The 15,665-nt window shown below is 55.6% G+C and overlaps 1 protein-coding gene across 4 annotated transcripts in view; it reads left to right on the forward strand.

Annotated features, from left to right (window-relative positions):
• SSBP3 (single stranded DNA binding protein 3) overlaps nt 1–14,745 on the forward strand; it is a 161,135-nt gene extending 146,390 nt beyond the window's left edge. For all 4 annotated transcript variants that reach the window (XM_040627266.1, XM_040627267.1, XM_040627268.1 and 1 more), the window contains 9 exons: nt 676–740; nt 1,415–1,463; nt 2,115–2,150; nt 2,654–2,708; nt 4,031–4,101; nt 11,815–11,893; nt 12,137–12,165; nt 12,297–12,398; nt 12,971–14,745. In XM_040627266.1, the coding sequence (XP_040483200.1) occupies nt 676–740; nt 1,415–1,463; nt 2,115–2,150; nt 2,654–2,708; nt 4,031–4,101; nt 11,815–11,893; nt 12,137–12,165; nt 12,297–12,398; nt 12,971–13,000 (516 nt within the window). In that variant the 3' untranslated portion in view covers nt 13,001–14,745. The remainder of the gene's footprint in view (nt 1–675; nt 741–1,414; nt 1,464–2,114; nt 2,151–2,653; nt 2,709–4,030; nt 4,102–11,814; nt 11,894–12,136; nt 12,166–12,296; nt 12,399–12,970) is intronic.
• The last annotated feature ends 920 nt before the right edge of the window (nt 14,746–15,665 follow it).

The following is a 15,665-nucleotide window of genomic DNA, read 5'->3' on the forward strand; positions in this document are numbered from 1 at the left end:
ACAAGAGGTTCCCAATCCTGGCACTCTTGTGACCCACTGCACTCTGCCTTGGGGGTTGTACTGAGCTGAGGAGGGACTCTTCCCTCGATCAGAATTGCTGACCCCCCCCGCTCCCCGCCCCCAAGAGTTTTCTTTCTGCTTCTCCAGTACCATGTATGTTGAGGGCCCCATAGGCTGACCCCTGAATCAGGCAACCTGATCCAGGGGTTGGGGGACAACCCAGGCATGGGGCGGGGTGGGGGGCAAGTGTCTGCACGTGCTGGGCCATGGGGACAGTCACCGGCCAGGCCTTTAAGGATTCTTTCCCCTTCCATGTTCAGACCCAGCCCCCGCCCCCAGCCCCAGAATTTCTGAGGTGGGCAGTGTTCACCAGTCAGTTCTGTTACAAGTCCATTCCCTTTACCCCCACAAGACCCAAGATGTGAGGGCTTGCCGGACATCCCCATGCTTTTGAGAGAACCATCCCGAAGCCTCCCTCTGTGCTGGCTTGTCATTGTGGTCCCGTCACGTGGTTCCCACCCCCTCACCTTTTTTAACAAATATGTTATTTTTTTCCTCATCAGATCCTTTCCACAGACTAATCCTCTTGCTTATATTTTGTTTGTCTTTCCTCCCTCCTCCTCTCTCCGGTTCCCCTTCTCCTTCTCATAGACTGACCCTTGGTTATCGTTGCAGAATTATGGCAGCGGCATGAGACCACCACCCAACTCCCTCGGCCCCGCCATGCCCGGGATTAACATGTAAGGCACAACCAACCTTGCTGGCGGCTCGCCCCACCCTCTGGCGGCCCCTGAGACACTCGTGGACAGAGGCGTTCTGGGCACCTCTCTGGCCCTCAGTCCTCTCAGCAGTGGATCAGGCGTGTCAGCCACACTGTGATAAGAGCTCCTAGGCTCTGCACAGTGCTTCTCCACACTCGGTGTGGCTCTGAGCCATCTCTTCCAAACAACTCCGGAAGGTGGTTATTATCACCCCCCACTTACAGACGGGGGAACTGAGGCCCAGAGAGGTGAAGTAACTTGCCCATGCTCACACACCTCTAAGTGACGGTGGAGATTTGAACCCCTGTACAATTCACCACAGAGTGTTCTGGTGCTTTAGTGGTCCTTGACCCCCCTGGTGGGGATAGATCCCTGTGAGAATCCGTGGGTTCCCTTCCTGGGAAAATGCACACGCACAGGAAATTTTATATACATTACACATTTTCCATACAATTTATAGGGGCTTCTAGATTTCCACCCACGGAGCTGCCCATTGCTCCCTGAGAACCAGATGGTGTGTAAGGCCCTAGGCCTGTGTGAGGGACTTCCTGTTAGTGATGTCAGCCCTCTCGCTCTGGCCCTGCTGACACCACCCCCTTGGGGTGGATAAGACCTTTTTTTATTGTCGTCATCTCTCTCTCTCCCTCTCTCAGGGGCCCGGGAGCTGGCAGACCCTGGCCAAATCCTAACAGTGCTAACTCAGTGAGTACCCAGGCTGGATGGGGTGGTGTTTGCCAGGGAGGGACTTCTAGGGTACAGGGTAGACCTGTCCCTAGGTTGGAGGTGTCATCAGAGGCAGGGATACAACAAGACTCCCCCCGCCCCCAACACCTGCAGGGAGGAGCGCCGCTGTAAGTGGAGGCTTGGGAGAACCGTGGTGGGGCCTTCAGGGGTTCGGCCCCAGCCCAGCCTAGCCCACTGCTCTGCAGAAACCCTGACGTGTGAGCTGAGGGCTCACTCAGAGAGCACTGTGCACACAGAAACCCCTGCCGATCCTCTCTTCCCTGACAGGGCTGGCTTCCCGCACTCAGAGGACGGAGCTGGGAAAGGGCTCCGCACGGAAGGCCGGCCAGAGGGCGGGGGAGAAGCTCTCACTCTCCTGTCCTCTTGAGCTGGAGGCTCTCGCATGTCCTCGCCCCCTCCAAGCTTCCTGCCAGGGCTCTCAGGATCAGTTCAGTGTGGGAACTGGGCTTTGTTCACACCCCTGGCCCTCCCAGGGAAACTAACCAGGGGGGCCCACCGCCTTTCCCAGCAAGAGGGGGTGTGTCCCCAAGTGGACTGGGGAGCCCAAGGGCACTCTGAGTATCAGAGGAAGTGACTCTGACACGTGGCTCCCCCACCTCTTGTTTTTAGATTCCATACTCCTCCTCATCACCTGGTACCTACGTGGTAAGTGTGTGTGGGCGTGGGGCACTGCGTGTCCAGCCACATGTGACTGAACGTGCAAGAGAACTTCCAGGGTCCTTGTCTCTTTCCCCTTCAAAACACGTTCTGAGCCCACGTTCCAAACTGTGCCAGAACCTGCTGTCACTATTCCGCTCTCTGTACCTTCTGGTGGCCCGGAAGTCCCCCAGCAAGACCTAGGATTGGGTCCCCATCTTGGGGGCTGACCCGTGGCCCAGGTTCCACGTATGGGTGTGTGTGTGAGCACACACGTGCACACCACAGCTGCCTCTGGGTTGGAAGGAAAGCTGGGGGCGGGTGTTAGGGGGTGTCCAAGTCCACCTCCCCCAAGGCTTAAACACTCGGGCTCTGCTCGAGCTTTAGCAAGAGCTGAATACTGGCTGGGCCGTGCAGGAGCCCTCGCCTTTGATGTCGCTGGAGCTCGGTGGCTTCTCCCCACCTGTATCGTTGTGATGGGTTTTTGATGTCCGTTTTTATCTCATTTCCAGGGACCTCCTGGCGGTGGTGGCCCCCCAGGAACACCCATCATGCCTAGTCCTGCAGGTAAGAAGGCTTGGGGAGAGGGTACCATTGAGGGGAGTAAGGGGTCCTGGAGGGGCCCAAGTATAGGGCCAGAGCTTACCAACTACTCTCCTGAGCAGTATTTCCCCCACCAGGTATCTTGGCGTCAGGAGGCAGGAGGTCCTTGGTGCCACTAACCTACCCTGTGGCCTCGGCCAGGTCACTCCTCATCTCTGGTTAAAGGATGGCGTGGAGTGGGGAGATCCAGGAATGTGGGCTCTCACTGTCCTCGGCTCGTACCGGGTGGCAAGCACCCATCCTGGCTGTGCAGTTCTCTGCGTGACTAGAAAGGGACTTTGGGATTCTGGCATCCTAGGACCAGGACCGTATAACATGAAGCCATCTCCTGTAGAGAGGACCAGAAGCCAAGAGCTCTGGCTTCTCCCTCTTTCTTGAATCAGAAGAGGGCATGCGTGCACACATGCGGGCACACGCATACATCCATGCGCACACGGCATCGCGTTTGTGTTTCTCTCCCCGCTGAGAGTACCGCACGCTCCCATCGAGAAGGAATTCCACCACAGTCTTCACCTGCCCAAGAGTAAGCAGTGAGAGGTAGCTGGATTTCTGCCTGAGAAGTAGGGTGCCTGTTCCTGATCTAAGCATGTTAGCTGATTTTCTAAGGAGACTTTTCTAGTTAATTGGGGGAGACGGAGGGGTCCCCCTGTCGCCAGCCTCCCCTCCCCCAAGTAGCAGGGGAGCCGCTCAGCTGTCGTGCTGGAGCTGGCGGCTGTGACGCTCCGGCTCCCGCTCCCTCTTTCTGCTGCTGCATTTTGATGAGCTGCGTGACCTACATTCAGACTGGGTCACATTAAACCACTCCTTATGTTAATGCGTCTTCAGCCCCATCCCTGCCTCTCCCTCCTGCCCCATCGGCTTGGCAAGGTGGCCCCTGGGTAATTTGTGGCATTTCTCTTTCCCCGGTTTGATTAAAGCCGCTGGGCAGGATCGGGCGAGAGTGCAGGTGGCCGTCCCTGTACGTTCCCCGGCAGTGTCTGGGGACCAGGTTGGGTTTGGGGTGGGGGGACGAGAATTCGAACCTGCCACCCCCCTTTGCCACGTTCACACTGCTGTCCAGACATCCTGGAATTCTTCGTTTCAGGGTTGAGTGGTTTTCACAGTTGAATTTTCTGTGATTAAAAACTTTGTGAATCTTCATTAAATACAAATTAGCCAGAAAATGGTGGTACTTAGAGGAGATTTTAGGTGATAAAATACAAAAGAATGAGTTCAAGTGCCACGAGTTTGTTTTAATTAAGAAATGAATTAATCACCCCGACTTGTGGGTTTCCACTGTTCTACAGATTCAACAAATTCCAGTGACAACATCTACACAATGATTAATCCGGTGCCGCCTGGAGGCAGCCGGTCCAACGTAAGTCCGCTTTCTAATAATTTACATATCAGATACCATAACAAATCATAATTAACTTCATCAGCTGAGGGGAAAGCACGTTTAATTGATTTCAGCCATTTGTTACCAAAGATGAATAAAATAAACCGTCAGAAAAGCGATTAACTCTTGGGGAACTCGGTTCCCATTTCATAGCTGGGAGAGAGGGGGTAGTGTGATGCCCTCCCCTCCGGTCAGAGCGGGGCGCCCGGCCTCACTGAGGATCCCCGCCGCTCAGAGTGGGGTGTCAGTGAGGGAGAAGCACTAGGCTGCAGGGGGACCGGGGCCCCACCCTGCCCTGCTGACGTGCTGTGCTGCCCCAGGAGGCCCGTCACCCTCTTGGGTCTGGAGCTGTGGGTTCCTGGGGCCCATCTGGGGTCTCGCCTGCCTTGTGTCTCCAGCCCCTTTGGGAGCCACGTGACTCCTGCACCTCGCGGCTTCTTGGCCTCTCCTTGCGTCACTGCCTGGCGTAGAAGCCACTCCCTCCGTTCTGGGCTTCTCCAAGTGCCAGGCCTCGGTGATGTCACAGCTCACATTCCACTTTGATTCCTGCTCACCCGCTCCCTTCATGCCCCCTGTCCTGTGCCGGATGGCCCTCTGACTCTGCAGCTGTGGCCTGTCTCCGTCTCCCGGCTGGGAGCTCCCTAAGGAGAGGGCTGGTCTGACTCACCCCCGCAGACAGCCCTTCTGCACCAGGCGGGGGAGGTGACTCACGTTGGCCTTGCCTCGGGGAGCATGTCTGGAAAGGAGGCTGCTGGGGGACCAAACGAACAGTCAGGACTGCAGAGCCAGAGGGTAGGCTTGGGGCCCCCAAGTTATTCTGGCCTTTTGGGGTGCTTCATTTGGTTTTGTGGGTTTAGGTCCTAATGTGACACCTTAGTTACCACTGGGCTAAACACTGATTGGGGGCTGCCCCGCGCTGGACGCTCCCTTGTTCAGTCGTCTGGCAGCCTCTGAAGTGAGTGTCTCTGGATGCCTGCTGGATGCAGAAAGGGACCTAAGCCAAGGATCACGTGACTGAAGAGTGCGGGAACCACACTCCTTAACCCTTGCTCCGCCATTCCTGTCCCTCTCCTGGGCAGCCAGTACCCTCATCACCCCTGCTTCTCATTAGGGTGACCAACCATCAGGTTCTAGCTAAAAGCTCTATGTCCCAGGGGACGACTTCCCAGGACACCCGAGTGTCCAGGGCTTTGGCAGTCGATGCAGAAGGCCAGGTGGAAGAGTGTGAGACTCTGACGGCCCCACAACCAGGGCCTGAGCTCACTGGGCTTCGCGACAGCTGGAAGTGGCACAGAGGACCGTCCTGCCGCGGCATGCCAGTGCTCGTGGCCTGTGGCTCCCAGTGGACTGTCCACGCCGTGGCGCTCCAGGAGCTGTGGCTCCAGCGTACAGGGGCCCGGACGGGGTCCACCTGGGCTCTGCCCGCAGTCTCCCTGCTGTGTCAGGATCACGCAGGCCTCATTTTTCACGTCGTGAGTTCAGGCGCCGTGGTTTCCGAGTCGAGAGGCTGAAAAGGTGCAGGATGGCAGCGCCTGCGCGCCCCCGAGCTCGCCCCAGCAGTGGGGCCACGTGGGAGGACACACAGCGCGTGAGGGAGGGGAGTGACGGACTCGGGGGTCCCACGTGGTGGGCAGAAGGTGGCAGGGGGCCCTGGTGCGCAGGTCCCGCCAGACAGCACAGCTCCTCACGCAGCCCGAGAGATGCCCCGGAGTGGGGAGAGTGGCCAGCGGGTTGGTTTGCGCGCGGCCCCAGGACGTCACCGCCACTGCGCCGTTCCCTCTGTGGCTCCGGGAACCGAGGAGCCTCCATTTCCGTGTTCCGGGGCTGCGCCCAAGTCCTGTGTGTCAGCAGGAGACACAGCTTGCATGTCGAGTGGGTTCTGCCAGCCTTTGCCAGCAGTCGGAATTGTCAAGTGGTGCCTCACGTCATGGTGACAAAAACACGTCCCCAGCTCTCCAGTACTTCGACTCAAAAGCTGGATGGAGCTTCACATTGGGCTGTTGGATTCTGCACCGATTTTAATGAAACCGCAGAAAACAAATCAAAGACGACTCTTCTGTTGTCCAAGTGCAAGCTCAACCTGGCCCATCTGTCAGCGTATTCGGCAGAGGCACGCAGTTAATGCAGCACCTTTCATTTGGTGCATGAACTTACCTGCTGACCGTCCCGCGCACCTTGTCCCCGGCACTGCTGCCGAAGGGTATGGCTTGCTTACCTATGGTACCAGGCTTTCCTAACGAAAGCTTTTGGTCACCTGTCAACCTCTTCAAAACGTGCAGACACACTTGACGGGACTTTGGACTTTGTCGAAGTGGAGACAGGCCCAACTTGTGCCCGCACGCTGGCTAGTGTTACTGCCGGCCATAGAAGGGATGTTACAAGGTCAGCCTGCCGTGACGTCCTTCTCTCACGGGAACTATGCCGAGACGAGAATGTAGAGAGGAATTACAGGAAGGACGTTCCACACATGGAAGCATGTGCGCTGTGGCTTTAGAACCGTTTGGTGATCTTTCAGGAAGCCGCCAGGAGCCTCGAGGAGGATGAGCAGACCGCGCCTGAGTCATTGGGGGTGGTTGAGGGGGTTGCATCAAAACTAATCGGCCGAAGTGTAGGGACTTGTGTTTTGGAAATGAGCTTGCCTGACGAATCAAAATCTGTCACCAGTAAAGGGCAGCCACATTAAATAGAGCTCTCTCAGCTTCTTGATTAAAACTAACTTGCAGGCGCCTGGGAGGCTCAGTCGGTTAAGTGTCTGCCTTTGGCTCAGGTCATGATCCCAGGGCGCTGGGATGGAGCCCCGCATCGGGCTCCCTGCTCAGCGGGGAGTCTGCTTCTCCCTCTCCCTCAGCCCCTCCCCCCTGCTCTTGCATGTGCTCTCTCTCTCTAATAAATAAAATCTTTTTTAAAAAAAAAACCTGTAACTTACTTGGATCTCACAAATTCATATCACCTCTGTGCTTTAAACCATTTTCCCAGAGAGAGGTTTATTATTATTTTTTTTTAAAGATTTTATTTATTTATGTGACAGAGAGACAGCCAGCGAGAGAGGGAACACAGCAGGGGGAGTGGGAGAGGAAGAAGCAGGCTCACAGCAGAGGAGCCCGATGTGGGACTCGATCCCGGCACGTTGGGATCACGCCCTGAGCCGAAGGCAGACGCTTTAACGACTGCGCTACCCAGGCACCCCAGCGCTACCCAGGCGCCCCCAGAGAGAGGTTTAAGCGAGAACGACATCCGCGGTGCTTTGGAACGCTTAATGGTGATGGACGTCTGAGACAAGGCAGCCCGGCTGCTGGATTTAGGGATGCAGAGGACCCGACCGGCAAGTGCTGGTTCCCCTAAACCAGCCTGTAGATACAGAGTGTGACAGACCTCTTAGGAGCACTGGGAGGGAGTTCCTGCAGGTCCAAAAACCTGTGTGAGTCAGTAACATCCCGTGTATTCCACGCACACACGTTTTGGGGAGAGGGTATTTCTGTGTTGGACTGACAACAGGGTGTGATAAGAGCAGAGTGGCAGGTCACAGCGAATTTTGCATTTGCCTCTGTATTCAGTTTACCACTACCTAAAGAAATTAAAAAGCATGGCCTAGAGGCTGCAGGCAATCCAGGGAAGTACTGGGGGGAAAGCAGGCACCTTCTGCCTTGTTGCACCCACGAAAGCAAGATGGGTTACCCCAGCAGCTCCACTGCAGTCCCTGGAGGAAACTCAGCCCAGGTTCGCACTCTGGCCATGTCTTCTCGGCCTGGCTGGGACCCATCCAGAAATGTGGCCAACTGTGTTTCCATCCGGATGCTCAGGATATCCTAGGCTTCATCGGGTTGGACAAATGACCTTGAATGGATTATCCAAGATACCTAACCCGACAGAGGAACCATGCTAACTACCTCTTTGTACAAAACTTATTTCTAATCTTTATTAAGGGGGGGAGGGGCAGGGCAAAAATGCCCTATTATAATATAGGACAAAAAGAAACGACGATTTTTTAAATATTTATTGGGGCGCATGGGTGGCTCAGTCGGTTAAGCGTCTGCCTTCAGCTCAGGTCATGGTCTCAGGGTCCTGGGATTGAGTCCCGCATCGGGCTCCCTGCTCAATGGGGAGTCTGCTTCTTTCTCTCCCTCTGACCCTCCCCTCACTTGTGTTCTTGCTTGTGCGCTCTCTCAAATGAACAAAAAGTCTTTTAAAATTTATTTATTTGAGAGAGAGAGCACATGAGCTTGTGTGGGAGTGGGGGGAGAGGGGAGGAGGAAGGGTAAGGGGGAGAGAGAGAGAGAAAATTTCCAGCGGACTCCCCACTCCACTGAGCACGGAGCCTGACTCAGGGTTGAATCCCACGACCCTGAGATCCTGACCTGAGCTGAAATCAAGAGTGAGACACTTAACCAACTGAGCCACTCAGGTGCTCCCAAGAAATGGGATTTTAAAAAAACAAGTAGTATCAGTTTAATCAGTCCATTGCATTTAGCTTTAAAAAAAAAAAAAAACCTTACATTTGTATATTTTAAGAGTACATAGTAATAATAGCCTACAAAATTTAAATATCCAATAAAGAGCTCAAATAAATTACTGTATTAAAGGACAAATATAAAAATGTTATGTTTTTCTCACACCATTTATTTAACTAGTCCTCTATTCACTGCTCCCATTAACTAGCCTTAATATGGCTTTATTGAGATAATAGCATTTATGTAACAAAGTCACTGACACAGAATAAACAGCGGCACAGGGACAGCTGGCTGTCCCCAGGCAAGTGCGTGAGGTCGGACCGCGGTTCACACCGAGACCCAGAATCCGCGCAGAGTCCGCTCTCGATCTGCCCGGCGGCGCCGAAGCGGGAGAACACTTGGAGGAAAGCGGAGGCGTCCATCTCTGTGGCCTGGGTGAGAGCAAAGCCTTCTTTCCTGTGACACTGGAAGCACAAGTGACAGAAGCAGAAAGCAGATGGATGGCACTCCATCAAGATTAAGACTTGTGCGCTTCAAAGGGGCGCCATCCCGAAGGTAAAAACGCAGCCCACGGCGTGGAGAGAACATGTGCAAATCACATCCCTGATTCAGGATTCGAATCCAAAATATGCAAAGAACTAACACGGTCATGAAAAAAACCCAGTTTAAAAAGTGGGCCGAGGATCTGAACAGACGTTACTCCGAAGGCGTACCCGCAGCCGGTGTCCGAAGCACGCAAAGACGGCCGGCCTCGTGGCGGCCGGGGACGCGCACGTGGGAACGGCGAGCTCAGCCCCGCCGCCCACGACGCCGGCTGCCGCCAGGAGACCATGCGCCCAAGTGGGGGCGACGCCGGCAACTCCTCGGAGCCCTCCTCCAGCGCCGGGGGGAACGGAGGGTGACGCAGCTGCTGTGGAGAGCAGGCTGGCCGCTCCTCGAAAGGCTGCACCGAGTCTCCCCGTGGCACGACGCTTCCAGCCCGGCTCTGTGCCCGCGAGAAGACGCGTGCGCACGCGGTAGTGAGACACAAGTGCTCAGAGCCGCGGGGCTCATAATGGCGAGAAAGCGGGAACGGCCTCCGTGTCCCCTGACCGGAGGGGTCGGTGAAATGCAGTCTGTCCGTCCAGAAGGAGGAATGAAGCCTGACTCACGCCCCACCATGAGTGAACCTTGAAGACAGGTTGAGTGAAGGAAGCCAGCCCCAAAAGCTCTTACACGACTCCGTTCATACACAGTGTCGGGAACAGGCAAACCCAGAGAGACAGGAACAAGTTCACGGTTGTCTGGGGCTGGGGGTTTGAGGGGGAGCGGAGAGGGACTGCTAATGGGTACAGGGCTTCTTTACGGGGTGATGAAAAGGCTCTAAAATGGATTGTGGTGGTGGTTGAACAACTCTGAAAACACGAGAAACCACTGAATTGTACGCTTGAAATGGGCCGATTGTGTGGTATGTGAATTGTATCTCAGTAAAGCTGTTAAAAATAACATACAGGAGGGGCGCCTCGGTGGCTCAGTTGGTGAAGCATCTGACTCCTGATCTCGGCTCAGGTCTTGATCTCAGCGTCATGAGTTCAAGCCGCGGGTTGGGCTCTACGCTGGGCATGGAGCCTACTTAAAATGATATAATAATACACAAAAAACCACAATGATATATAACTTCAATTTTTTAAAAATATGTTAGAGTCATACGTTCCTAACATTATCATGCTTGGGGGTCGTTTGGTCTGATACGGGGCTGTGTCCTAAGTTGACTCCCTAAAACGTCCAGCCCCCTCCTCCTCATCTCATTTGGAGTAGTAAGTGCGGAATTTGCTGCTAGATGTTGGAAATGGGCCCGGTGCCTGTGAGTGGCCTTGGGGAGCCTCGGGAGCGGCGGCAGGCGCCGAGGCTGCGGCTGTGGTGGATCGGGTGTGGTGGACCGTGGTGGGCGGATGGGCGAGAGGGAACGCCTGTGCCCCAGCCCTGCCCCTGCAGCCTGGGCGCACTCGGCTCGGCTCCGGCTCCCTGCTGCCACCTGCTCTTCTGTGCTCGCGCAGGACCCCTCCCTAGAATGGGCTCCACAACCTGTCTCTGCCTGCCTAAATCCTGTCCCTCAATTATTTTGGCCCTCTGCCGCCTCCTCCGTGCAGGGTGTTCGGATTTCTCTGCCCTCTCCCCAGTGCCTCTTCCTGAAGCCTTGGCCCTTCCTTGTCTGCAGCTCCCTTTGGAACTCAGCGTGTCTGTCCCCTGGGGTAGTTGGGTGTCCGTAGCTGTGGGCTCCTCTTCAAGGCTGAGGCCCAGCCATGACTCGGCTCTGTCTCCCTAGCCCCCAGCATGGGCCAGACACCAAACAGTCCACCCCTGTCCACCCTGATGCCCGGTCTGCCTCCCAGGGCCTTGACTCCCCAGTCGGGGCTCAGCCCTCCCTTTGTGACCCTCTGGTCTTTGGTCGCTGCTTTTCTGAGATGGTTTGATAGTTCCCCGCAGGCCCGAGCCTGGGGCTAGGGTAGATTCCTCCTCTGGCCTCTGACCAGCCTGCGCCACCGCTTCGGCACGGGGGACGTCTTCAGCGGCCTCCCTCTCCACTGTACCCTGCCCAGCTTCTCCCCTCCCCCCAGGAGCTCAGTAGACCCCATCTCCTCACCCCCCCATGGAACTCCGTCATTTCTGAGGAGGCACTCAGAGGCTGGGGATCAGCTGCCCCTGCCCTGTCCCAGCTCCCCCCATCCCCAGGGTCATGGGGGGCGGCCTCTGGCAAAGCATTTCCCACTGTCTGTGCTTCAGTTTCCTTATCTATACAGTGGGGGGAGAAGCATTAACACTTTCAGCCCCTGGCTGGGCGCAGTCGGTCATCCATTGTGCATGTGTGCGTGTGTGTCTGTGAGTATGAGTGTGAGGCTCTGACTGGTGAGCCGCGCACTTGGCTAGGGATAGAGAGAGCCCAAGTCCGTGCCACCTGGTTAGAGAGCTGTCCCAGTATGCCACTGTGTGGCCTCGGCCCCAGCGTCTTTCCCTCTCTGGGTTTGTTTCCTCATCTGGTGTGTAGGGCTGAGCACCTCTGCCCTCCACAGCTCCGAGGGCCGAGGAGAGGGGCCTGCTCCAACCAATACCTCCGTGTGCCTGGCAGAGGGGCCTGACAGAGGGGCCCCGCCAGAATGGATGCTCCCTGAGGGCACAGCTTTTTTGCAGCTGGGTGCGGGGGCATGAGAGCACTGCAGAGGGCCTGGGGCCCACTCAGCCACCATGCCCTGTGCTTCTCCCTCAGTTCCCGATGGGTCCAGGCTCGGACGGCCCGATGGGAGGCATGGGCGGCATGGAGCCCCACCACATGAATGGATCGTTAGGTAAGCGGGCACCGGCCCCGTGGTCACGCTGCACCCTGCCCAGTCCTGCCCAAGCGGCCGTCTTCGGCTCAGCCAGGCCTGGTCTCCCCCACCGGCCTTGGCTGGGCTCGTAGGAAGATCCCCAGAGGTCCAGCCAGAGCAGAAGATTCTCTGCACAGAAGTAATGTGGGATTTGGGTGGGTTTGGAGGCCTCTCTACGGAAGAGCAAACAAGAAACTGAATCCGAGCCTTCCTTCCTTCCAGGGTCAGGTGACATAGATGGACTTCCAAAAGTGAGTGTATTCTGTTTCCTCCCTGACAGCATCCACCCTGCCCCAGCCCGGAAGCCCCAGAAAGCCTGTCTCCCCATCGGGTGGGCAGATTGCTGGGGCGCCGGGGCTCACCTTCTCTCTCCTCTCTCCAGAATTCTCCTAACAACATAAGTGGCATTAGCAATCCTCCAGGCACCCCTCGAGACGACGGTGAGCTAGGCGGGAACTTCCTCCACTCCTTCCAGAATGACAATGTAAGTGCTGCCTCCACCCCCCACTCCCATTTTGCCCCTGGATTCATCCTCTTACCCCTGCGGCCAGGGACTGTTTAACAAGTTGTGGAGCTGGCTGGCCAAGACCAGCCTGGCTGGCTGTGTCCCAGCAGCCATGCTACTGGCTTTCTCCTTGGTCATTTTTCTCCACAAAGTGCAGAGCCCCCCCCAGCATGGCCCCAACCACTGACACCCTGGTCCCTGGCAGGTCCTTCTGGAGGCGTCTACGGGCAGGCACAATGCCTCCAACACTGAGAAAGCTGATGTGGCTGGAAGAGGGGACTCAGGAGGCCTGGGCTCTGGCGCTCTGGGGCTCTGGGCAGCATGGTCTCTGGGGGTCCACTTCTGTCTGTCCTGGGGAAGAAGGTTCATGAAACTGGAGATTTCCTGAGGTCTCCATGCAGAGGGGCTGGCTTCTACTTACAATTTATTTGAAGAAACAACGAGCCATCCCAGGCTTTCCCACCCAGCCACAGCCCCAGACTGGCCCTCTCCAGCCCCCAAGGCTCCCACACCCTGGCCCTCACAACCCGTCTCTACTTCTCCTCTTCCAGTATTCTCCAAGCATGACGATGAGCGTGTGATCCCCTCCTCTTCTCCAAGACGCTGAGAGAGCCGGCATTGCAGGCGGGAAGATGCCAGAAATTATGCAAGAAGAAGTGAGGTGTCATTACCCAGGAGCTGGGGGAGGGGCTTCTCCCTGCTCCCCCTCAGCCCCCACCCTCCTCCTCCAGTCCCCCAACCTATCCCAATTTTAGTTTCATGCAATAAAAAGGCCGAACTTTTTATTCCATAAAACATGAAGGACAAAACTCAAAAATGTATTTCAAGTCAAAGACCAGAAAAATCCCACCCCTTGCCCATTCCCAAAAGGACCTTTTATGTACGTGACACTTTTTTGTTGTTTTTCTTTTTTGTTTGTTTGGGGTTTTACCGTTATTGGGATTTTTTAATTTGTTTTTGGGGGGTTTTTTTGGGGGGAAAATTTTTAAAAATGGAAGCTTCTAGCAAGCCCCCCCACCCCACCCCACCCAACTTCTTTGCTTTCTTCTTTAAAAAAAAAAAAAATGAAAAAAGGACAAAAAAAAAAAAAAAACCAAGCCCTGCTGTCCGTCTGTACCCAAGCCCTTCCACCAGGAAAGCTAGTCTAGGTGTGAGGTCTCACGCTGTCTTTGTAGCCATCTAAAAATAATGATAATAATAATAAACTGGGCAGTTTACAATCGGTGGTTTCTTTCAAAAGGCCTTTTTTGGAAAGAAAAGAAAGTCACCTTTCTCCACTTGGGGTTTTTGGTTTGTGCGGCTAGGCAAGGGAGGGTCAGGAACCTGTTTTGGTTTTGCTTGGTTTCTCCCGGCCGAGGTGGCGCCAGCAGCTGCACACCTGGGACCCCAGAACCCCCCCCCCCCCCCCACTATGTGGCCCGAGGGGCAGACTGCTTTCAGGACTCCGCCACGGCGGAGACGCGCTGTGACCCGGTGGCATGCACTGTGTTCCCAGGACTGCTTCCTCCTCTCTTCTGGACCTTCCCCTGCCCGACCTCCCTGCCGCTCCAGCCCCCTCCTCAGCCCCCACCCCAGTCTTCCCAGCGAGAATCCTGCCAGCTGGGTGGTGGCCTGGACGGAGCGCAGTGGGGGAGGCCGCCCCCAACAGGATGGCTATGACCTGGGACATGGCAACTGTGACCCCCGCGTTCTCGTCCTGTGGCCCTGGCTCGCATCGTCCTCATCGTGTGTGTGGGCACCGTAGGGCTGGAGTTTGGGTTTTCTTTTGTTTTTTTTTCTCTTGATTCTTGCTTTTTCAAAGATGGGAAATTGACCAGAATTGCTCTGTATTCGCTTGGAACTGGATGGAAAGACTTTGGAATAGCTGTGGGGGGCGGGGGACACCAACCAAACAGACGTGCTGTTTCCGGTCCTGTTTTTATTTTCAAAAACCGACAAATTGCGACAGTGGAGCCTGTCCCCTCCCAGGAGGGGTGTGACTCACGGCCTCCCTCACCTCACTGCTCCCATCGAAACCTCCGTGTCTTGCCCTGAAGACACCCGAATTCTTTGTACATTTACAGCCCCTCCTCCCCGCACCCCTGTAGCTGCTGTCTGTTCTCCCTCCCTCCCTGATCCATGTATATCATACTATGTGAGATACCATCTGCCTGAAAAAAGACCTTGTGCGGATTATTGGGAACATTGTAGCTGTTTCTGTGTTTTTTCTTACCTTGTAGTCTGGTTCTGAATTAAGAGAGGAAAAAAAAAAGTAATTATGATACATTGTAGTTTGTGTACGATATATGTTGATAACGTTTTATTAAAGGGACATCTTTTTTCCGCAGCCCTTCCTGACATGTTTGCGGGGCGGGGGGGTAGGGGACCTGGGTCGGAGTTTATTTTGCGGACTACAGAACGCAAGGTGACCCGTTGGGCAGGTTTTTTTCCTGGTGCCTAGCAAGATCATGTTTTGTGTTCAAGGTGTCCACCCTCTTTTCCAGGGCATGTTCATCTGCACTTGCTGTACACGGTCCTAGTGGCCTTTGGGAAGGGGAGGGTGGGGAGGGAAGACAGCCGTCTCCCCTCAAATATGAGGGGGCATTCTAAAATCCACCTTCAGCTTTTTGTCTCACACACACACACTGGTTTGCCAGAAGGTATTTTTCAGGGAGTAGAAAAGGCTCCTGGTGCCATCTTCCACGGAGTCCGCACAGGCCAGTGGGGCCCTGAGGCCTTCCCTGGGCCTAGGCTGGGGGCTCCTGGGGACACCGATTTTCCTGTTTTCAGTTTGGTCTTGTTTTCACCGCCAAGGCAAGGGGGAGCCCTTGGAGGATTTCAGAGTAGCCTCTGGCGTTCTGGAAGGTGGCTGGGTGGGGCTGGGCAGACGTGCGGAGACCCAGTCCCAGCCACCGTCCACGCAAGTGGAGCTGGGGCGAGGGAAGCAGTGGGGTGTGCGGGTTTGAACGTTGAAAAAGTCGCACTTTCTGCTTCCCTAGAGCTCCTGGGACCGTGCCCCGGGCCCGCAGGAGGGGAAGGAAACAGTGTGGGAGCCAAATATGGGCTCAGTACACCTTTACAAGGTCTGACCCTTCCAGATGCAAATTGCCAGTTTCAGATCCTGTCTCTGCCTCTACTTACCTGTGTGGCCATGGGCATTAGTTCCCACCGTGTCCTGTTTCCTCGTCTATAAACGGGGACGATGGCTTACCTCCCTCAGGGTGTTTGTGGGGTTCAGAAGGGCACCTTGTACCCATAGGAGCAGCG

Source organism: Ursus maritimus, unplaced genomic scaffold, assembly GCF_017311325.1.
Source record: "Ursus maritimus isolate PB19 unplaced genomic scaffold, ASM1731132v1 scaffold_12, whole genome shotgun sequence".
Classification (NCBI taxonomy): domain Eukaryota; kingdom Metazoa; phylum Chordata; class Mammalia; order Carnivora; family Ursidae; genus Ursus; species Ursus maritimus.